The sequence below is a fragment of the Eutrigla gurnardus genome (genome assembly GCF_963514095.1).
Source record: "Eutrigla gurnardus genome assembly, chromosome: 7".
NCBI lineage: Eukaryota > Metazoa > Chordata > Actinopteri > Perciformes > Triglidae > Eutrigla > Eutrigla gurnardus.
In genome coordinates, this window is record NC_139921.1 from 26212975 (window position 1) to 26237456 (window position 24482).

The 24482-nt window shown below is 43.1% G+C and overlaps 3 protein-coding genes across 3 annotated transcripts; 2 read left to right on the forward strand and 1 right to left on the reverse strand.

Moving 5' to 3' along the window:
- Positions 1–1422: 1422 nt before the first annotated feature.
- Positions 1423–5516, forward strand: vsnl1b (visinin-like 1b). The gene is made up of 4 exons (XM_084014208.1): positions 1423–1730; positions 3763–3929; positions 4073–4288; positions 5291–5516. The coding sequence occupies exons 2-4, from the start codon at positions 3768–3770 to the stop codon at positions 5486–5488; spliced, it is 576 nt and encodes a 191-aa protein (XP_083870334.1). The 5' UTR covers positions 1423–1730; positions 3763–3767; the 3' UTR covers positions 5489–5516.
- On the reverse strand, positions 5517–17828 carry smc6 (structural maintenance of chromosomes 6). Its single transcript, XM_084014207.1, has 27 exons — positions 17752–17828; positions 16739–16851; positions 16538–16649; positions 16276–16381; positions 16060–16196; positions 15411–15472; positions 15055–15135; positions 14854–14955; positions 14473–14592; positions 14266–14361; positions 13983–14129; positions 13814–13902; positions 13568–13738; positions 13317–13495; positions 12594–12795; positions 12391–12505; positions 12139–12299; positions 11121–11256; positions 10828–10908; positions 10567–10737; positions 10181–10318; positions 9885–10030; positions 9496–9621; positions 9305–9410; positions 9062–9214; positions 8875–8972; positions 5517–8353 (listed from the first exon to the last, which is right to left on the reverse strand). The coding sequence occupies exons 2-27, from the start codon at positions 16835–16837 to the stop codon at positions 8266–8268; spliced, it is 3222 nt and encodes a 1073-aa protein (XP_083870333.1). The 5' UTR covers positions 16838–16851; positions 17752–17828; the 3' UTR covers positions 5517–8265.
- Positions 16889–24211, forward strand: tdrd6b (tudor domain containing 6b). Its single transcript, XM_084013875.1, has 4 exons — positions 16889–16940; positions 18781–23864; positions 23944–24002; positions 24173–24211. The coding sequence occupies exons 2-3, from the start codon at positions 18806–18808 to the stop codon at positions 23973–23975; spliced, it is 5091 nt and encodes a 1696-aa protein (XP_083870001.1). The 5' UTR covers positions 16889–16940; positions 18781–18805; the 3' UTR covers positions 23976–24002; positions 24173–24211.
- The last annotated feature ends 271 nt before the right edge of the window (positions 24212–24482 follow it).

A 24482-nucleotide genomic window follows, 5' to 3' on the forward strand; every position in this document is an offset into this window, starting at 1 on the left:
GTCTGAGGGCATCGACTCAATGAAAGTTTCCTCTGATCACAATGCTAAAAAAAAGGCAGACAACTAAATCAGGTATCAGCAGGAAACGTGTTCAGTGGACAAGAAAGAGGGATATGCCTTTCCAGAGGCCTGTGGACCGAACAGGCTAGTCATGTCTTGCCACTGTCAAAACATAACAGAATCAATGAAGCCGGTCAAGTAATAATTGAGAAATAAGCCGGTTAACGTTCCTGCCAAAAGTAAGACGAGAAGATAGACAGCATACTTGCGTTTGTTTGGTAAATGTGAGGCTTAAATCTGCAGCATCTTAGCGTAGCTTAGCATACAGACTGTCTAAAGGGAAGAAAATCCTCCTACCAGCATCTCTTAAGCTATTTTTCTTGGCCCAGAGTGGTAACTTCCTACTCCGGTTGCCCAACAACCATCCAAGAGATGGAAGTCAAAGCTCTGTGAGTCGTAAGCTGCCTAATTAGAACTTGCATTGAGGATCAATCTTAAGGTTTTCAATCCTTTCTGCTGGAAAATTATCCCATAATGTTAACTGTAATTAGTCTTTTTATAAAGGGGTGCATGGGAGGATATGAGAATTTCATATCACGGTTATCCCGGCCAAAACCATTGCGATTCATGATTCATTATTTCTATCCAGTATTTTTTTTTTTTTTTTTTTTAATAATATTTTTATTATGGTTTTTCCATAAACACACAAACTGAACACATTACAATTGACAGTGATGCACCAGCTAATCATTCTTAGAAAAATAAGTGGAAAAAGGATACAAATTTTCCAAAATCAAAACACAAACATGAGCAATAAATAAATGACAATTAATCACCAAGCAAGTGGAAATCTAGCCTCACAGCCCAAAGATGTCATCTTGCCAATTGTCAGTGCTGCGGTCGACCATTCCCTTTAAAACAATATTTGTAAGTCTTTTACCAGCATATTTAAAGAAGGGTGCTATCAGTATTTTTAAAGTCAGGCTCTAGTTTTCACCTTTCAACCATGACAGAGAACTGACAGCTTTTTCCGTGACGATATATCGTGATTTAATCCCGATGCACGATAAAATCCTATATCTTGGACTCATGGCCCTTCACACAACCAACATGGGGCCATCAGGGGCCCACTGGTTGGTCATCCAGCACCTTAAATTCTCTTGTTGCCGAAAGGTGCTATACAAATCAAATGGCCTTGCATACATAATATTTTCTTGAAAATCACGTTTAATTTAATTTTAATTACTAAGACACGTCACCCTTAAAGGTTTAATTAATCTATTTCCTGATTAATTCGAGTGGATTCATTTGATCAAAATCCAAACCCCTCCCCAAAAAAAACATTTTTTTTTTCCTCTTCCCCCCGCTGATGAGATTTCAGGCTGATCATCCTCATCACGATAACGGATCCGGTTGTAACGTGACAGGATCCAGCTGAACCCGAAGCGAGCAGGCAGAGCAGCAGGCTGTGATGCACACGGGTGACGCCGCGCTCCTGTAGTCGCATAACCAGACTGGCGTGGGATCGGTCCCTGCTGCGCCTCATCGGGAGAGGAAAACACACATTTCATTAGCGGGCGGCTTTTCTTTTCAACGGAGGCGAACTGTGTCGAGAATAATCCCCTTTGGGCAAACGTTTCCATCGGAACGGGGGGGTTTCTGTACTTTGCAGGAACCAGAGCAGATTTTTATTCCGGGAGAGAATCCGCAGATATATAGGCTGTAATAAGGTAAGGACTGCATGTCATGTGTGTTTTTCACGTTTATGGATGCAGCAAACGGTGGATGGTTTGTGTGTGTTTTTTTTTTTTTTTTTTTTTTGGGTGAATGGGATCGAGCGGAGAGGGAGAGAGAGAGAGAGAGAGGGAGAGAGAGGGGTTGGCACACGGGGCACCTGCGCATCCCTTAAAAAATAAAGCCACTGCGTCTCTCCTGGCTAGAAATAAGACTAATGAGAAATGTCATCGAGATTTGCGCAATTAATTGTCTGTTTTGCGCCTCCGACGAGGCGTCTCCGCGGTGCGCCGACGGAGCTGTCCTGTGTTCTACACAATAAATACATAAAAATGTCTGGTTGGTTATGACATTTTCTTTTTTTTGCGCACGGAGAGATGTCATCGGGAGGCCGGATGGAGGGATGTGATGTGAAAATACTCTCACTGCGTCGTTTCCATCGGAATGCAGCCGCAGCGTCTCTCTCTCTCTCTCTCCCTCTCTCTCTCTCCTACCGGTTCTAATGGCATTAACTCAGATGTCATTGCCCAAAGCGTGAAATAAAAGCAGCATCTGTTTGGGGGTAAAACACCCTCGTACCTGTGGCTCATATTCGGCTGCATGTTTCAATGAAACGCCGCAGTTACACGACGGCGAGCCGGGTGGTGGTTTTTTTCCCCTCGGCGCTCCGTGAAACAATTTTGTCATCTTCCTGCAAGAAAAAAAAATTGTCCTCAAGGTCATTCGCCGCAGCCCATTTCACACTGATCTGTAGTCACCGGTCGCGCACGTTATAAAAGGCTGTGGTTTGCACTGATTCGAGGACTGCAGCGCACATTTCTTGCTGTTTGTTGTGCAAGGCCGGAGCCAATGCAGTGCTGTGTTGGAGGGGCCGTCCAGCCCGCCGCTGCAGAGCTGAGGACCGTGTTGGTGGTGGAGGTTCCCACACTGGCCTCTGGAGCTGACATGCAAATGTATTTCTGCCGTTTCATTTGCTTGAATTATGTATCGAGAACTGACGCATTCCTGCCCACTTTATGTCATTTGCCACATCATGAGTCAATAATTAATGAATGTGGGGGGCTTTCTGGTGTGGTTCGCACTAAGTCACCACGACTGTTACACCGAGGGGCCCCTCTGGTGTGGATGATCCTGGCTGATTGGTCTGCGGATTGCCCCCCAAACTGGGGGTTTAAACACTGTATTATGTGCTTGATTATAAGACACACTCCCAACTGATCCAGATTACAGCAGCCTACAGTGCTCCGGCAGGCCTACATTGCTCTGGCAGCCTACAGTGCTCCAGCAGCCTACAGTGCTCCGGCAGTCCTACAGTGCTCCGGCAGTCCTACAGTGCTCCGGTAGGCCTACATTGCTCTGGCAGCCTACAGAGTTCCAGCAGCCTACAGTGCTCTGGCAGTCCTACAGTGCTCTGGCAGGCCTACGATTCTCCGGCAGCCTACAGTGCTCTGGCAGTCCTACAGTGCTCCGGCAGGCCTACAGCGCTCCGACAGCCTACAATTCTCCAGCAGCCTACAGTGCTCCGGCAGGCCTACAATTCTCCAGCAGCCTACAGTGCTCCGGCAGTCCTACAGTGCTCCGGCAGATCACGCTCATTCAAGCCTTTCTGGGATGTACTGCTGCAGCTGTGCCCCCTCTCTTACGATCATACAGGCTTTGTTGTCATTGTCCGGTTATAGGACAGCGTTTGCAGTGGAAACTTGATAGCAGGCGATCGAACATTCAATGAACTGGATCTGCTCTGACAGTGATGATCCAGGTCAGTGCTACCCGGGCCACCGACCGGCACAAGCAGGCTGGAGGGGGGGTTGGGGGGGGGGACAGAAATAGAACAAGAGCACCAGGGAAATGTGCTGCCTATACCCCCCCACCCCCAACAAACACACACATTTACTCTCTGTTCTCACGCTTGAAGTGGAAATTTAAAAAGGAAAAAAAGATCGTTTTCTACACCGTGTGCTAGAGATGTTCGGGCTGCCGTCGCTCAGGCATAAGTAAATGCATTATGCATGTGTTCTTGCACCACAGGAATCATGGGAAAGCAGAACAGCAAGCTGACTCCGGAGGTGATGGAGGATCTGGTGAAGAATACGGAGTTTAACGAGCACGAGCTGAAGCAGTGGTACAAAGGCTTCCTGAAGGACTGCCCCACCGGCAGACTCAACCTGGATGAGTTCCAGCAGCTCTACGTCAAGGTTCCACTCTCTCTCTCCTTTATCGCCGTCTGAACGTGTCAGCACGCCGTCTGCATCATCAAACTACAGTTCCTAAGTCTTATTTAAAGCACAATGAATTATTGAACACCCCCCCCCCCCCCCCCCCCTTCCTACATTTGCAGTTTTTCCCGTATGGTGACGCGTCCAAATTCGCACAGCACGCCTTCAGAACCTTCGATAAAAACGGAGACGGGACCATCGACTTCCGAGAGTTCATCTGTGCTCTGTCCATCACATCCCGCGGCAGCTTTGAGCAGAAACTCAACTGGGCCTTCAACATGTACGACCTGGACGGCGACGGCAAAATCACCAGAGTGGAGATGCTGGAGATAATCGAGGTAAAAAGGGGGGATTATGGAGTCATTAAAAAAAAACAGAACACTAGCTCATCAGGGGGACAGACTGGCCCTTTTTGGGGGGTTTGTTATCAGTCGCCTGCACACCTGCAACGCTTTGAGTGCAGAGGCGGGCGGCTTCGACGGCGACAGAAATGCAGTTGTATTGAATTACGGCGAGCCATTTCTGGAAGCACAATCAGGATTGTAAATCTGATATGTCGCAGTGATCGGCCGCTGGAGTATATTGACGATTCCCGTAGTGATAAATGTGGGTCTGAAGCCAGCGATGTCTGGCGAGCAGCTGCCTATTAGATGAGCTGCGTCATGTTGGAAAACATGTTCTTCTGAATGGGTTAGATGTTATTTATCACCATTAATGTATCAAAGGGGTGACTGCTACAATTATTTATTTGAATTTTCAATGTCAAAGGTGTAAACACTTCAGAGCGTATATCCATCGCCTCCACACGGCGGCTAGCAGCTAACAGTGCAAACAGTGCAGACACAGCTAACAGTGATTACCTGTTTCTGTGACGACGGCGTGGGCACCGTTACCCGTGGTAACCGCGGCGATCAGCTGGGCACACACACAACCCTAAAGAAAGCAGAGAGAAACGGATTACAACACACACGGAGGGAGAGTGACATCATCCTCATCGTCATCAGATGATGTATGATCAACACATTTAAGATTATTCTTCACTAAAAAGGATGTTGAAGGAAAAAAAACGTTGCTTATGTGACGCAATAAAAAATATGAGGGTTTTTACGTTTAAGTGGCATTTTAGAGTTTGAAGATGATAATTTGGACAACATCGTGAATTGCAGTTACTTTGAAGAGGATACTTCATTATGTGGAACGTGTTTTCTAAATAAATCCCACGCAGTTTGTATAGCGAGGTTGAGCTGGACGAACACATGCACACAACAAGTAGGCTTCACTAGATTACATAAGAACCGATCCTCTACTAATTTTTCTCACTGCGCCTCCCTCACTCACAGGCGATCTACAAAATGGTGGGCACTGTGATCATGATGAAGATGAACGAGGACGGCCTGACACCACAGCAGCGGGTGGACAAGATCTTCGGCAAAATGGATAAGAACAACGACGACCAGATCTCGTTGGACGAGTTCAAAGAGGCGGCGAAGAGCGACCCGTCCATCGTGCTCCTGCTGCAGTGTGACATGCAGAAGTGAGCCCCCCCCCCAAACCCCCCACCCCCCCCACGCTCGCTCCCCCCTCCCCCGTCTGTAATCCACACACTCTGGACAGCAGCACATGTTTTAATGTCTCATTAGGGTTCTCTGCCATTTCCACAGGAAAAACAAAACAAAAACAAAAACAATGCTTGGACTATTTTTCAATGGACTCGCTTCTTGTGGTCGTATGCATGAGAATGTCAACTGCTGAATAATTTTGAATATAGCTATAAGATATCATGCATTTCTATTGCAAGACATTGCCAGTGTGATTTGTGCACCGTAAACCCCCCCTCCACATGCCCCCCTCCCCCCTAGCTTGTATATCAGTGGAGCACTCGCATTCAATTATGTTTCCTGCAGTATTTAGGATTCCCCCCAGTGTTCACTGCTGCTACTGCTGCCGTACGCTTTACATAATAGTAACAAAACAATAACTCCTATGATAATTGTAACTGTCTCTACTATCCAGACTTGTTGAGCTCTTGGAGACTAGAGAGGCTCCTGTCTGTTTCCGGATGTTTTCACACGGACGGAACGGAGAAGAGTAGGTTCTTTGCATGCATATATTATGTGTCAAAAATATAATCTCTTACCTTTTGCATCTTTAGGTGGTTGTAAAAGAGAAAACCCTATGGAATTCATTTAGTATTGTTGCATGGGATGTACAGTATGTGACTCATCTGACCATTAGTTCACCAACAGGTAATGTGGGAGCATGCTTCCCTCCATTTAAACCATGTGTATGTGTGACACTTGAGGGTTTTTCGTTTGTTTTTTCTTGGTTTTTGGAAGGTATTTGGATTGAAGTCGTGGGCTTTATCTCCGAGGAAGAGCTTTAACATGAACACCGTATTACGTTTGGCTTCGGTGGGCGTCTGGGAAGAGCAGAAATATATTAATCGAGCAGCTTTCCTCCATTATTCTTTTTACCGTACTGCTGCCGCTTAATGGAAAGGGCCAAAATTTATAGCTGTCACCAGGCACAGTACTCACGCATCAATCCCCCCTCAATTGGCTTCTCATTCAGGCTGCTTGTTTGATTTAGACTTAAACAACTCGACTCAGTACATATCAATATGTTTACAAGGAAGAGCGATGCAAAATGAGTAGTTTTGGCTTTTGGCCGTATTGCTTGGAGCTCGCTCTCTGGGCCGGGAGGCGCGGTGAGAGGGGCTCTACTTCCAATGCAGCAAAAACTATTTCAAAAGGAGGGAAAAAAACCTCTTATATGTTTACTGGACACACTGCATTCCTACGTATTTAAACTTTTTTGTAAAAGGAGAAACTTTTTAATCGAGAGGTCACATCTTCTATTCCGTTTGCAACAATCATTAAAGATGCAGGACCCCTCGAGAGAGGCGCCTGATTAAGCTTCTGAAAGAGTGTTTCAGTGAAAGACGGCGACGTAGGCTCCAAGTTACTGCGTGAAATTCTCTTTCAACGGTTTCTGCTTCAACGTTTCTAGGCTATGCAAGCACGGACCGAGCGTCTGCTTGTAGTCCGCTCACAGCGGTGGAGGCTGCGGAAGCTTTTCACTCGTTCTGTCTCCAAAACACAAAAATAACTAAAAAAACCAACCCCTCACATTATTAGAGTCGATATTATTTATTTATTTCAGTCCGATTTTATGTCTCGTAAAAATGTTTATATCAAATATGGAAAAATCATCAACCAAGTGACTGTATTCTTTTATACATGTGGCATGTGTTGCACCCTAAATTCATTCTGTAGTGATTAAAATGAATAAACCATCACCAGGCTTTTTCAAAAGACACGGTCTGGTGGGTTGTCATTAACGGGAAGGTGAACGGATGGTGTGAATGGATGACATGGATGACTGACACAAAATAGTTTAGATGATCCAACATATATTGTAACAATGTCGTCACAGATTTGATCTCCTCTCGGGGATGAAAGCAAACTTCACAAACTCTTGTAAAAACATGAACACTGACGTTTGAGTGGAGCTCCCAGAGTACGTTTCCCTGGCCGGACTCCCGAGGCAAAACTACACAGAAACATCGTTAAAAACAAAACTAAACAATTAAATACTGCCCATTTTATGAAATGCATCCACCAAAAATGTCAAAATATAATAACTAATAATAGGTCCCAAAGGCATTATCTTAGAATAATATATCTTAGAACGTATAAAAGTCAAGCACCGGCACAAACAGCAAATGATAACACAAAAATGTTTACAATGGATGATAAATATTAAGAACAGTTATATCGAAATAAAGAATAAAAAAAAATAAGTCTCGCTAGCGGCCCCTAGAGGCAGTGATGCTCTTTACATACAAACACATTCATCTGATAAAACTCATCATCGTCCTTTAGAGTGTTTGTGGCAACACACTGGAACACAACAATAAAATGTTATTGGGATAAGTTAACATACTTTTGTGTATAATTATTAGATTTCATAATAAGGTCATTTCTGCCCGCATTAATTACTTCTTCATGTTTTGTCTAAAATGTATCAAATATTTATATGAAATGGCTTAACAGAATAATACACATTATAAATACTATTTACTTCACTTTTTTTTTGTTCCATTTTACAGTGAAAGTTACCTCCCTTGTGCAAGAACTATAAGCCACAAAAATATAAAATAAAATATATACATAAAATTGAATTATTTGATGGGCCACGTTAAACTCTCTTGCTGCATAACAGGGACTTCTAAATACACAGAAGCTAATAATACTGAAATACACAGCGACTGTGCAGGTAAACACTTGTAATGCTTCTGTCACTGGAGCTCAGTTCAAACATCTCCGTCCACCGTCTCACTCCGATCTCGCTCCGGATCCTCCAGCTGGTGGATGTTGACCAGGCTGGTTTTAGGCAGATGGCTGGAAGACATTTGATCAGTCGTCAAACATTACTGACACACAGTGAGTAACGTTTTTGTAAAACCCTAGTCAAAGTACGTAGACAAGTATGGCAGCTGGAGCCTGTCATCATAAAAACACTATTCATTTAATTATTTATTAATTTAGTATATGAATTATGCACGTAAATATATTGGTAACGGACTAATAAGTAAAATTAAATATTGTGCATTTAATTCCATATATTATACAATAATAGAATGACATTAGTAAGTACCAAATTGTAGAATAGAATAAAAAATTGGCATAAATTCTACTTATTTCTTATGATTTTTCCTGTTTTTTGTGTGAATGCTGAATAATCACAATAATTCATCACAACGTATTACAATTAGCCACAATTCAAAAATCTATAATTGATCCGATGGCACACTTTAGCCTCCATACGGGAGACACGGATGTGAAAGTTAATTAAAATGCAAAGGTTGGGGTTACGGAAAGGACAGCATGCAAACAGGGACAAACATTTAGAAGAGCGCCACCTGGTGGTGAGGGGAGTGATGAAGATAAACTGTCGGAGGTGCTGCCGCTCTGACAGCTCCAGGAGGAGATCCAGAGAGATCCTGCGATTGTGCATATCCTACAAAAAGAAAAGTGAGTGCAACTTACAGTCATCTCGTTTTACACACATTTTATACACAACGTTTCTGATATGTCTTGTGTGCTCACCATGTAGACGTCGAACTCGTCGAGGCACCTGAAGGGTGATTCGGTGATCTCCCACAGGGAGAGCATGAAGCACACGGTGGAGAAGGAGCGCTCACCGCCAGACAGCGACCTCATGTCCCTCGCACCGTCGTCGTCCCGACCCGGAGGCTTCACCTGGACAGGTTTGTGCATTACTTGCATACCATACATTGTAAATTAAAAAAAAGGGGAGTGTATGTTGTAGGTTTGTGTTTTGTGACGTACCAAGATCGAGAGCGTCTCATTGTTGTGATCAAAAATCATGGAGCCACAGCAGTTCATCTTTATCAGGAAGTTATTGAAGTATAACTTGCATCTGACAGAGAGGGACCTTTAGGTGGAAGGAGAAAGAATTAGAAAAGTTTCCACTGCAAGTCAAACACTATAATCGTGTGTTACTGGATGCCGTTATTTACCTCCGCATTATTTTGTATCTGTTCTGCCGGTCCGACATGATGTTTTCGAGGCGATTGATGAACCTCCGTAGATCTCTCACTTGGTTGGTTTTCTCTCTGTAGAGAGCGAGGGCCTCAGCATACTCCCTAATGAGGGCGAAAAAATCACATTTTCTCGATTCCAGCCTTGCAGTGTGTAAAACGAGGCCATATATATATATATAAAAATCTCTGACAGACAGACTCCTGAATAAAGAGTCCTACTACAGACAGCAAGGGATCTATATGGAGCAAATGGATCTAAATGTCATAAATGGGTAAAATGCTGCTTTACATGAATGCACCAGTAATATGAATATCATTATACATTATATGACATCAGTGTTCATAGGAAGCCTGTGATTCCCCACCTGACCACCTGCTGCTGCTTGCCGTGGTTGCTCTCGAACACCGCGATGTTCTTCTTCAGCCGCGTGATTTCGGCGTCGATGCTCTTGGTGCTGCCGGTCACCTGCCGCCGCTCTGGACTGATCTCCGTGGCCTTGGCCACGTATTCCTGTCATCACACGTGAGGTCAGATGACAGTCTGACAACCTGAATGACTGAATCTGTAGAATATTCTGCAGCTAAAAGAGCCCCCCGATATATGCATGAGGTAACAAAACCAGCGAAATATAATCTGCTGAACAAGTGCAGCTCCGGTTACCAGTAACTCCTCCTCTCTTTGGGCGAGGTCTCTTCTCATGGCTTGGACTTTGTCTTCATGAGCGTTCATTTTGTTTTCTAAAGTCTTAAGGCTTCGTTCGTGTTTGCCGCAGTCAGCCTCCAGCTTCAGCTGCTCGTCCTTTGGGGCGGCAAACAAAACATGAAACAGTTTCAGTCTCACTTCTTCATGAGGACATTTTCACACATACACTCACATCCTCCAGAGGAAAAATAGTGTTGTCACCTAAAAAGACTTTACATTCAAACAAATCACCGTTCAAAAACATTTGAAGTCGCAGGACTGAAGTGAGATTAAAGCAACAGAAATGTGGCTCTGAAACTATTTTTAGCCTCTAGACAAAGGGAAACAACAAAGCCCCACTGCACCTTTAATGGCTCCATATCCTCAGAAAGCTGATCAATCTGCTCTCTGACAGCAGAGTACTTGGACTCCATGTCCTCTGCTGCTTCCCGATGCTTGTCAAGCTCCATCTTTGCCTCGTGAACGGCCTGCTTTTCTACCTCAATCTTCTGCTGGTTCTCTCGGGCAACTTCCCTCTGCAAGGCGTGTGACATTACATAACATGACATAATCTGGGGTGAGATTTATGTTTGGTCTGTAGGGACAAATAAAAACCAAATGATCACCAAGGAGCTGATGTCATCGATGTGCTCCTCGCCGGCCGTCTCCAGCTCAGTTATTGCTGCCTTGACTTCATTCACGGAGACCTGCATGGAAAATATAAAAGACAGTTTACAGCATCTATATATATATATATATATATATATATATATATATATATATATATAACGCACAAAAATAAGAAGAGAGAAATGCAAACATGCAATGAGTGAGAAGAGTAGAATGAATTGTGAACGTGGTTGCTGTGAAGTGAAACCATGGTTCCGGTGCTCATCCGGTAAGAGTACGGTTCACTGACCAGAGTCTTCTTCAGGGTCATGATGGTGCCGTTCAGAGTGCTCTCCATGCCCACGATGTCTTCAGTCACAGAGGTCACGTGGAGCTGAAACTTGGCCAGCTGAGCCTGGTGATTCTCCAGCTCCGACTCCAACATACTGTGACACCAAAGCATCGATTTGATCTCGAGTGACAACTCCACAGTCGCAGATTTACCACATTTGAGTTACAAGAGTGACAGTCCACCTTTCTAAAAACTCAGAAAGTCGCCAAGCAGAACATGTTCCCATTCGTCTTAAGAGAACAGCTACTATATAAAAAGAGTGTATTCGAACATCAAATGGCATTAATGCAGCTTTGGGAGAGGGAATTGTAGTATATTGTACATAAGATAATGTTGATATTATCATACAGTATTTCTTCATGTAAGGGAATAGTTTGTTATGTTGGGAAGTATGCTTGTTAGCTTTATTGAAGAGGGTTAGACCAGGAAATCAAAACCAGTCTAATGTCTGCACGTTAAATATGAAGCTAGATCAGTTAGCTTAGCTTAGCAGGAAACAGCTAGCCTGGTTCAAATTACACAGACATGATATAATATGTTGATGTGTGAGCTAAAGAGGTGCTGGGAGGTGGATTTTGTTACCTCTTGATAGAAACGGGCTATTAATTCCCACCTATTTCCAGTCTTTATGCTAAGCTAAGCTAACCAGCTGCCAGCTCTCAGACAGACACGAGTGGCATCAAATTTCTCACCTAACTCTTGGCAAGAAAGCAAATTAAGTTCATTTCTGTGAATGTCGAACTGGTCTTTATGAGAAACTTATGTCAAGATTTAAGGGAAAGTTCAGCCTTGTTTTTTTTTATTTTCCCTTCTAAATCACCTTGCAGTTCCTTTCTTGTTGAATCTAACCAACTTGTAAAATTCATCGGGTTCAAGGAGGTTTTCATGTATGTATGTATTTAATTTCCTGTCACATCTGCTCCTTGTCTTATCCCAGCGGTGGTGGGAGAAGTATTCTAACGTCGAGATCAGTCACCTTATTTCAGTCTCCAGATCCCCACCGAGATACTTGGCCGTGCTGATGTCGGAGGTGTAATAACGGTTTCGGTAGACCTGATCTCCCTCAGCAGTGAAGGCTTCACGGCAGTTTTTAGGAGGCTGGCTTTGTTGCATGATCCTCCTCGCTTTGTCTTTTTCCTTTGATTAAAAAAAACAACAACACAGAAACTCAGGTCAGACACTTCATCAATCCTAAAACGACTCTAGGGGCATTAGTGCACGCACTCACTTTGATTATGAGAATTAATTCTATCCCTCTCATGTCAATCAGGCAGTTGATGATGACCGGGCTTGTCGCTGTGATTACGTCCAGCACGGACGGATATTCTGGATGATGTGCTTTCCTAGAAAAACAGCAGAGAAGGTATAAAAAAAAGTAGCTTTAAAAATGTGTGGGAAAAGGCCGACACGTCTGACATGCTTGCTGCTGACCGTCCATGAATGTTGTACACTCTTTCAGAGAACGGGCTGACGATGATCTGCGGCCTGTTGCCCTTTGGATAATAGCGTGTCATCAGATCCTGGAGGACCGCCTCGTCCTTGTAGTTGTCACAGCAGAAAGCCTTCATGAAGCTCCGCACGCAGCTCTCCACGGCCACGGCCAGCATGGGATCCTTCAAACTGATGCACGCCCCTGAGAGCAAACACAGGCAGCTACAATATGTGCAATTTAACTGAATGTGTGAACTGAAAGTAAATCATCTGCATGGCAGGATTTCTAAAAAAAGGATAAGACAGAATTAGACCTTTGTAGATTAAATAGCAAATGATTCATTTATTAGCTTTCTTTCCTTGGTTTGGATGAGAAGATCGACTCGCAAATCAATATTTGGCAGCGCTTCATATGGGACAGATGTATTCCTATACAAAACTGTGTCAATAATTAGCTTACAGTGTTCATTTGGGGTCTTTTCATTCAGGATAATATATGGTAAGTTTTTTTATAAAACTACCGTAATTCTATTTTACTCCCATGATACTTTGCCTCACAAAAGCCCTCTTTATGCCAAGCTTACAGCCTGCTGGCTCCTGCTTCATATTGCACAGACAAATACGAGAGCAGCATTGATCTTTCCATCTAAATCTCAGCAGATTTGATCTCTTTTAAGATGTGGAAAGGAAGTAAAGCAAAAACAAACAAAAAAAGGAAGTCACCTATTGGACCGATGGGTCTCTTGAGGAAGCGTCCTGCGGCGCACGCCTCAGTGATGGAAGCCAGCAGGTCGGGCAGCTGATCTCCAAACCGCTTCAGTTTGTTGGATCGACTGGCGAGGACCCGAGTCTTCCTCTTCAGCTTCGACTCGTACAGAACGTGGATGTTTCTTTCCTCCAATCTAGTAAAAAGGTCATATTTAGCAGAGCTCCCACTGCTGTTCTACCAGGATGCAAACATCACTTCCCCGTACCTCAGCGTGTCCCGCTCTTCCTTTCCTTTTAAAAGTGCCTGATGTTTGTTCCTGGTCTCTTGGTTCAGCTGTGAACACTTCGTCTCGAGCTCCGCGAGCTGCTCTTTCAAACGCTGCTCTTTCTCCTGCTGTTTCCTATATTCCATGTCCCCATCATTGTTCGGGTTTACGCTGAAATCAAGCGAGTAAAGTAAAGTTTCAACTTAACCAATGCATTTGTACGGGGGGTCAAGATTTGAACCCTACCTTGTTTTTGCCTTTTCAATCCTCTGCTGAAGAAGGCTTTGCTCCTGTTCTGACTGTTTGAGTTTGTTCAGAGCCCGGAAATAAACGAGCTACGAGGAAAAGATGACATCACTTTAACCAATAGAAATTATTCATTAGCTTTATTATTATTTTATTTCCAAATCAGTACCTCCTGTTGCCTGTAAGCTTTGCTCAGGACCTTCACTTCCTCTTTCAGCTTCAGATATCCTTGCGACAGAGACTCTTGTTCCTGTCTCGTGAGGTCAACGCTGCTTTTCATACACTGAAGCTTCTTTTCTGCTTGTGTGACCTTCGACTGCGTGGCAGACAAGAAAAAGTTGAAGAAGTTGTTGTATTTTTCTATCTGCTGTAAATATGTAACTTCATATGGTGGCGACAGTTTGAAGAAGGGCTTCATAAATAGACGTGTATATCATCAACAGAACAATTACCCGACAAAGCTGAAGGTTATCCTGGTGTTTGTGATTATTTGCTTCTTTTTCAACGTCCTCCTTTAACTGCTGTACAAACTGCTCCTTCTCTCTGACCTGAAACAAAATTCAAACATTTAGTTTCTTCTTGCTTTTCACACTTCCTACACACTCGTCCGAATTTATAATAAACTAGAAACAAAACAAACGCAGCCAATGAACTCTCACCAAACACCATGCCATTGCTTTCTTCAGATTCTCCAAAACCGCCTTCATCTCACTGAAGCGCGGGAACTTTTCATACCTCTCCTTCTTCTGGAGGAACTCTTGCTTCAGGTCCTTGAGACACTGAACACAAAAAACGTGTGAGAATGAAAAAAGAATATGCTGCGGCTAAATGACTCATAGACACGCTGATCAGCAGGCGAGAATGCAAGCAAACTTTAATTATATAACTTCTGCATGTTTGTTACAAGGTTATTTATGGGAAGAAGAACAATTTATATTAACAACATAAAGCCATCAAGTCCAAGGGAAAGACAAAGAAGAGATGTTGAATGGACATTTTAATTTGTACCACAGGGAAGAGCATATTGTGTGTCTAAATACCTCCTCTTGTCTCTCGACCTGCTGTCGGGTAACAGTTTTAGTGTGCTTGATGTGAATGTAATCCCTCTTCATCTGATCCAGCAGAGTTGCTTTCATAAAGAACTACGACAGAAACATTCATTTAAACATGAGGGATACAAAAAAAACGTTCTCTCACCGAGATGCAACCTTAGAATGAGAATAACGACGCCGGCGTTGTACCTTATACTTGTCCGACTCACTCTTGGAATGCAGGAACTGTTTACTCATTTCTTGGTTGAGAATGGACACCGGGTTGTCCAGCTGGAGAGAGATCACAACAAACGTGCTGCTGAGGCCTTCGGGGATCATCGTGTTACGGTTACAACATTAGTGCATTCGCTGGAAGTTTAAAAAGTTGCAGCAAAATCTTTGCAGGATTCCACATACAAATAATTCTGTTCACAATAAAAGTAGGTTTGAAAAAACAAAAAGCAACTGGCAAAAGCCAAAGAATCCTAAATAAGAAATAGAATTTTACAATAAAAAACAAGTAACATATCTGTTTTGAAATGAAAAGAACTGCACACTGTTAATACCTGGATGTTAAAGTGGTCCAAAATAGCGGTCAACTCCTCCTTCTTGTTTGAGATGATTTGTCCTGAAATACAAGAGAGAAGATAGTTAATATAAAAACAGCCGTCTGGTTCCAGCTCCTTAGATGTGAGGATTTGAGGTGTCTCTTAGTTATTTTAGAACAGTCAACTGAATCTGAATGTTTAGCTTGAACGAGCATTTTTCACTGCTTTCTAACATTTTACAGACGGTAGGTTTATCTAAAAGGGAAATGATTGCGAGTCACAAAAGGGGGGACGGCAGAACTGTGAAGCATGATCACACCGGATCTACCAACAGAGATCACTTTGGCTGGTTAAACTTCCACTTCTTCTTTTACATACAAAATAGCTCAGTGGCATTTACAGCTGTGTGCAAGTGTGAATGTAAACAAGTCTTAACTTTACATTCACACTTGGACACAAAACAGTGGAGGAGTGCCACGCGGATGTAAAATGCACACAAGGGAGTTTATAGAGGAAAATTCTTCACGGAGAGTAAAGAATGTATACAGCTCGGAGGGGTTGACGTCTGATTGAAGCTCTGTCTTCACTCCCTCGTGTGTGTCTGGTGTATCTGACATTAAGTGAAGGTTTAATAAGACTCGGACATCGTCCGTAACTCAGAAGTCACCTGTTTTGCTCTTTAGTTTGCAAGTCCGACATCCATCGCTGGAGATCCGGTGCTCGATGGAGATGCAGTCGCCGTAGAGGTCCCTTTTGTAAGCATCTGGTCCTCTGTTTCTCAGCTTTACTGTTATATCTGCAGTACTAGAGGGCGGATCATAATATTAACATTTCCAACGACACAATAAGGTGCTCTGGTATAACATAACGCAGTCTGACTTACGTCTCACTGGTCTTCACAAAATCCTTGAGAGACATTCCTCTGTTTGTGACCGTGGCCTTCCCACCGAGGCCGACGGTCAAAGCAGTCAGGATGGCACTTTTCCCACCTGAGAATTCAATATTCAAATCAACAATAAAGACAAAAGCGATTAAATCACGGCATGGAAAGCACCGGACAGTAGTCGCTCACAGGCACAGCTGGAGATATGCAAAATAACACGATAGCGAAAGAATCAGGTGACATTCACGAACACGGCTCTCACTTCCGTTGTTGCCGACGATGAAATTCACATGGGGCCCAAACTGGAACGGACCGAGCAAACGGTGACACATGAAATTCTTCAGAGTGATGCTCTCGATGAGGCCGATGTCTCCCTGGAAATACATGCAGAAATCAACGTTGACCTCTTATGAGCTGGTGAGGAGTAAAGCTGAGGAATCACAGAGGGGAGGGGGGGGCTCACTGTGGTGCATGATGGTCTCTGATGATTCGCGTGAGCCGTCACTCTGCGGCTCTTGACAGGTGTCGCGTCACTGATCACACTGCTTCTCCTCTTACTCATCTCGAAACAAGTCACTGGAAATAGAGTTGACAGGAAGACACCTAATGTAATCTATTACTTCTTTACCGTGAGACTCTTTGGGCCACTGAAGTACGTTATGAAGGTAAATATTGTCCTTTTTGCTGCACTATGTCTAGATTTATTTGACAGCTAGTGTTACTTTGCAGACTGTGATTATGCAAAATATTAATCAAATAAATAAATAGTACTGTATCGCTGCAGCAGGCTGAAATCAGCTGCAACATTGGTGACACATTGATGCATCACCAGTTTAAGGATGAACAATTTTAAAAGAATATCTTTTTTTTTACTGCTCTTCTAACTGCAAAATCCATCCATCCATCCATCGTCTACCGCTCACGGGGGAGCTGGAGCCTCTAACTGCAAAATGATTTGCAATACTGAAGTGAATGTTAAAAAATATATATATATTATAAATGATTATGGTTTGGATTTTTCAGGAATATGTAACAATGTTTTCTGTAAATAATGCAAATATAATTATTTGATATTGATCCCCTGATGAGCTTATGCAGTTACACAAATTGGTTTGACAGAGTGAGCATGTGACAAGCAAACCAAAAATAAAAAGAAGAAGATGTTTGGTTGTACAAGCCAGGAAGCATTGGTCTCCTTATCGAGTTACACAGATCTGCACTTCAACATTACTGGAGGTTTTGTGTTTCCAAATGTTTGCCACCTAACTCATGCTGCTATTTGGTTAGGTCTTGATAAAAGCTTTTGCATATGGATACACATATGCTATAGCTCTTTTCTCATTATTCTCAGCCCATACTTCCCACCACTGAGCAGCATTCAAGAAAAACTACACACCAAAGTTACAGCAGATGCATTTCAAACACATGTGAATGTGTAACCTGCAAAAAAAATAAAATAACAATAACAATAATAACCTGAGGAGACGTGCACGGCGTTGTTGTTGAGACTTCCTTGTTGGTATGTTGCAAAGTGAACCGCAGCTGTGACGCCGTCTTCAAACGCGGAACTGAGTGTGACGCGTGACCTGTGGGCGTGTCTAGAAACAAAATATTTTAATATTTGTTTTATTGAAAAGTGACGATGTCTAACGGTTTAATAACAGATGCGGATATTAAAAGTGCACCACTTGTTTTGTTTTTTGCATGTATTTTCTCGAGGTATAATGAATCACCCACATTAACGTGAGTCCATAAATCCACACGTGACTGGCGCCGCCCCCTCCCCGCACTCGGCGTCCGCGTGTCACCGAAACCCGCTGATGACGAGTCGCCCGCAAACAAACGCGGTAAGAAAAATTGTAATGATGTAACAAGTTGGCACCGTGGCTGTAAGTTAACCGGAGCCGAACGCTTGAGGTCAGATTGCTGGTCTGTAACGTGCCTTGAAACGCGTCGTGGACGGTGGGATGTTGTTTCATTCATTACCACAAGCTTTATTCACAAGCTGCACTGGCGGATTAGATGCTGTGTGGAATCACAGAAACGTGCTGTCTTATTAATTAAGTTAAGTTAAAGTTTTTTAGGATTAAATCAGATCTTAAACGCGACCAATCAGTGTTCCTGATTAGTGGAAATCTCACATTTACACACAAAAGTTCTAGCATGTTTACATGCGAAAAAAAAAAAAAACAATTTAAATCCTCATGTCAGGTCTTACTAAGCCTACCGAATTAACCAGCAGGCATATTTCTCTTTATTTATTATCATTAATAAATGAACAACATTCATTTAATTGCTAATTACTTCACTAAATAAGTACTTGTGATAAAATGACGAGATTTACGTCACTTTAAGCTACCATTTTGGGGGATTTGAATATTAATACATATATAGTGACATCATCAAACGTGGTTATCTTAAAATTGGGGTATAACCTTTAGGTGCTTTGTAGTTAAAAGTATTTTTTTTAATCAATGATACATTTCTTTCTTTCTGTTTTTGCAGGCGTGTTTCACGTCTGAGATTCACAATGTGTTCAATCCCGGGGCTTCCGACGCCCGGATCGGAAGTACCTGTTCTCATCACAAGGGTAAATTTAAACCCCAGTTGTGGTCTCGTGGAATTATGGGTTAACTTGGATGAAGAACGGAAGCATGTTTATGAGCAGATGAGAGAGGAAATTCAGATTCCCAAAAGAAAGTTTTATGGATCCGAAGGAAAACCAGGGGATCTCTGTCTGGTTTCCATCCGTGACACCTGGCACAGAGCTCGGATCGTATCGATTCAAACTGAAACTTTCAATGTTTTTCTAATTGACCAAGGACAGCCCCATATCACCACAACTGAAGCTTTAGCATGGGGCCAGAGCGATAGCTTTTTCCTTCCTCCTGAAACTGAATTCTGCATACTCGCTAATGTCCTCTCCCTTGAGAACAACTGGCCTGAATTGGCCACAAAGTATTTGGTATCACTGCCCAGCAAGAAGTTCAAGGGACTGGTTCAACATGTGCTGATGCCGGACAGGACCATTCTCCTTGACATACCAACTGTTTCCAAGCACATTTGTAAGATTGGAGTTGCAAAGGAGATGCCAGGAGACGAGTTTAAATGCCTTGTGCAGAAATGTCTTGAGGCTGAACATGCAACGCAGGAAGCAAATCTGAATATGAGTTTCCTACTTGAGAAGCAGGACAAATACCTTTACCCAGAATTGTTAATTGATACTTGTGAAAGTGTTAACGTGACGGAGGTAATTGATCCATGTAACATTTTTTGCAAACTCCTAATTTTTTCCAAGGCAGTGAAGATATTATCAGATCAGATCCAGCAGTACTATGAAGAAAACTCAGAATTGGAAGAGACCCAACCTTTGACCTGCGGGGATCCATGTGCTGCTAGAGGGGAAAGCGGCAGATGGCATCGCTCGTTACTAAAACGAACCATGACTAGCGGTGGTGCTGTAGAAGTCTTGCACGTGGATGAAGGAAAAACAGAATTTGTCCCAGTTGGACATATCAGACCTCTGCATGGAAAATTCCTGAGAATGCCAGTTGTCACGTATCCCTGTTCTCTTGAAGGTGTAAAAGAGAACGGCACAGGGTGGACGACGGACCAGAAGGACTACTTAAAATCACTGCTCTGTAACCAGACATTTGTGGCAAAGTTTAACCACCAGTATAAACCTCAAGAGGTCTATCATGTCATTCTCTATGCAGATAATGGTGCCTGCATAAACAATTGTTTTATAGAGAAGGCAGGAACTATCTCGCCCTCCAAGACTGAACGAGAGTTAAATCTCCAGAACCAACCGATTCCATCATTATGTCTCCATTCACATGGAGACCAAGGTGGCATGGATTTCAAGAACAAAGTCACTGTAAATGTTGATGGTGTAATAGAGGAAACTTCACCATGCACCAAGAACCTATCAGTCAATAGCAAGACTGATGATGTACTCACTTCTGGAGCTGATGATACTCATGTCAAAGAGGGTTCAGAACATCCAGACCCCCAAGTACACATCAATGGGCAATTTCTAACAGGTTTCCCATCTGAGGTGCCAAATGCTTGCAATGAAGGTGTGTTTACCTTTGGAAGTAGTGTCAATGTTAAAGTATCTTTCATTGAAAGCCTGCAGAAATTCTGGTGTCAACCAACTGAAAATGGTGAGACTCTTGCACTCATGATGAACGACCTGCAAAATCACTATGCATCCACCCACCCTCAGCCACTGGTTGAGTCCACCTGTGTCGCCCGTAATCCAGACAATGATATGTGGTATAGAGCAAGGATCATTGCAAGTCACCACTCCCCCGTTGTAGATGTGAGATTTATAGACTATGGTCAGACTCATACGGTCCCTCTGCGAGATGTGCGCCCCATTGATCCAGCTTTCTTGCGGCTAAACATGCAGGCTTTTCAATGTTGCTTGTTAAATCCTCAGTCTACCACTTGGACTGATGCTGCAGAATTTCAGAAGTTTGTGGGTTTAGGTGCTTCGTCAAACACTGGGTTGAAATGCACTGTAAAAGCTGTAACATCTGATGAAGAAGGTCTGCTGCTCAATATGGTCGATATTGAAACACCATCTGACAGTGCACGCAAGCCCTTGACTCAGGAATGTGCAAAGGCCGAAACTCTCGTCCAAAGTCCTCCAAAGCTCCCATCAGATGCATACAATTACTTGCCACACAATATTGAGGTGGATGGGAAAGAAAAGGTGCGGGTAACCTATTCAGAGAATGTCAATCAATTCTACTGCCAACTGGACAGGAACTTGCATTTGATTGACAAAATTATGGAAAATGTTAAACAACTAATCACTCAGCCACAGGACACGGATCATCCACTTGGGCTTAATAGCATTTGTTTAGTTGGGTACAATGATGATCAGTGGTACAGAGGTCAAGTAGTAGAAATGTCTCCAAAATGCAAAGTGCACTTTGTTGACTTTGGTCTTATCATTGCAGTGAATGAATCTGATATTCGCCACTTTCCCAATGAAGCAAGTATGGCCAGGTCTGTTCCTGTGCAGGCTGTCCCACTTGGACTGTTTGAAATCCCTGCAGACGTGCCACAGGAAGTCAACCAGTGGTTTTCAGATAACACTGCTGGCCAAAGTTTCACCATTTCAGTCGTAGCAAAAGCGGAAAAGGGGAAGCTAATTGTTGAACTGTTTGATGGACATGTGAATGTCGGTGTGAAAGTCAGAGAGATGATATCAAAGATTGCACAACAAGAGGCGACTTGTCCCATTGAGCACACTAACCAGCAGCTCTCTAACAGCTCAGAACATGACAGTGTGCCAAATCAGGACTATTTAACACAAGAGCTCATGAATGTATCGGCATTAACAAAAATGAAAGGTTTTGATAAAGTGCAGAGCGGCAATGGAACATGTTCAAGTGACAAGCTGAGTTCACAATCCACAATGGATGCCTCTGAACCAGAGATTGAACATGAAAAGACTTTGGAGGAAGGAAGAAAAACAACTTCAGATGTCATTCTTATGGACAAAGAAAAAGAAGGTGGCAACAGTGACTCAGAAATGACCCAACCTTCCAAAATTTGCACCGATGGAAATGTGAATATCTGCACATACAAGTGGCCAAACATTTCTCTAAACCAGACTGAGGAGGTATACAGCTCCTGCATAGTTGGACCACATTTCTTCTGGTGTCAGTATGCCAACACAGAGGAGCTCAACAAAGTGTCACAGCTTACTCAGGAAGCAGGACAAACTCAGCAGGACATGATGTTCCCTGAGACTCTTGGCCCTGGCAGTCCATGCCTTGCTCTGTTTTCCAGTGACCAACAGTGGTATCGAGCTCAAGTCATCCGTAGAGTTGACAATGTCTTCACTGTCTTGTTTATTGATTATGGAAACGAGTCTGACGTTGACATCAAGAATGTGAGATCGCTTCCCCAGAGTCTGCTAGAAAAGGCTCCTCAGGCCTTTTTGTGCTCATTGAATGGATTTGATGAGTCCAGGGGCTCCTGGAATGACGAAGTATACGATGACTTCTACAGTCTTCTGGTTGACAAACTTCTCAAACTGACAATGCTTCACATGAAAGACCATCCAGAGGCTGCAGTTCCTCAGTATGCAGTGGAAATTGAGTGTGAGGGAGCGCTTGTAAATGCATCAATGCAGAAACACTGGAAACCAGTTGCCAAAGAACATGTTTCCATAGAAAACCCTGAAACAGAAACTTCCCGCCAAGATATTCAAGCCGAGTCCAACATGACGCATCTTAGAATTTCTAAAGGGAATGTGAATACTTGTATGTACAAGAAGCCAAACATCCCCAAAAACAAAAAAGAGGATGTATATGCTTCTTGTATTGTGCAACCCAATTTCTTCTGGTGTCAGTATGCCAACACAGAGGAGCTCAACAAAGTGTCACAGCTTACTCAGGAAGCAGGACAAACTCAGCAGGACATGATGTTCCCTGAGACTCTTGGCCCTGGCAGTCCATGCCTTGCTCTGTTTTCCAGTGACCAACAGTGGTATCGAGCTCAAGTCATCCGTAGAGTTGACGATGCCTTCACTGTCATGTTTATTGATTATGGAAATGAGTCTGATATTGACATCAAGAATGTGAGATCACTGCCTCAGAGTCTGCTGGAAAAGGCTCCTCAGGCCTTTTTGTGCTCATTGAATGGATTTGATGAGTCCAGGGGCTCCTGGAATGACGAAGTTTATGATGATTTCTACAGTCTTCTGGTTGACAAACTTCTCAAACTGACAATGCTTCACATGAAAGACCATCCAGAGGCTGCAGTTCCTCAGTATGCAGTGGAAATTGAGTGCGAGGGAGCGCTTGTAAATGCAGCAATGCAGAAACACTGGAAATCAGTTGCCAAAGAACGCGGCTCCATAGAACACCCTGAAACAGAAACTTCCCTCCGAGATATTGAAACTGAGTCCAACATGACGCATCTTAGCATTTCCAAAGGGAATGTGAATACTTGTATGTACAAGAAGCCAAACATCCCCAAAAACAAAAAAGAGGAGGTATATGCTTCTTGTATTGTGCAACCCAATTTCTTCTGGTGTCAGTATGCTAACACAGAGGAGCTCAACAAAGTGTCACAGCTTACTCAGGAAGCAGGACAGACTCGGCAGGACATGATGTTGCCTGAGACTCTTGGCCCTGGCAGTCCATGCCTTGCTCTGTTTTCCAGTGACCAACAGTGGTATCGAGCTCAAGTCATCCGTAGAGTTGACGATGCCTTCACTGTCTTGTTTATTGATTATGGAAACGAGTCTGACATTGACATCAAGAATGTGAGATCGCTTCCCCAGAGTCTGCTAGAAAAGGCTCCTCAGGCCTTTTTGTGCTCATTGAATGGATTTGATGAGTCCAGGGGCTCCTGGAATGACAAAGTTTATGATGACTTCTACAGTCTTCTGGTTGACAAACTTCTCAAACTGACAATGCTTCACATGAAAGACCATCCAGAGGCTGCAGTTCCTCAGTATGCAGTGGAAATTGAGTGCGAGGGAGCGCTTGTAAATGCACTCATGGAGAACTACTGGAAAGAACTGGACCCAGATCGTACCTCAGAAGATTGCTTGGGATCAGGTTAGTAGGTATCACTTGTGTTGCTGATTTATGTATAAATGAACTTCATATTCACTAATTTGATCTTTCTCTTCTTTAGTGAACCAGGGTGATGAGGTGCGTTGGGATTAAGGTAATCAAAAAGTAATTGATTGGATGGTAGGACTTGTTTTCTCATCCAAATTGTTCTCTACGAGGGACATTTAATACATGTCATGAGGGTTCTCTTGTGATTAAAAAACATCTATTATTGGCATTTAGACATGAAAATGCTTTAAAATTGGATGTTTTCAATATATGATCTAATCTGTGTTTTTTGTTTGTTTCAGCTCAGATGAAAGCCCATGGGGAAGTCCACTCATGACAGAGCTGCCTTGACTTTTGTGAATTGAAAATACATGTCAGTCTTGTTAGACATTTTATTACTAACTAAATGAAATAAAGTTGGTCATGTGGTTAATTTGTGTCAATAAACATACAGTTCTTGCATGGATGAATAAGGGGGTGAACTTTTGAAATTGATTATTTCAACAGGCTGTTTTGCAGGCGGTGCAGCTATGCAATTTTTTATTTAATTTTTTAATTTAACGTTGAAAGTGAACTGCTGTTCTGGTGTTTATATCATGAAATGTTTGGGAA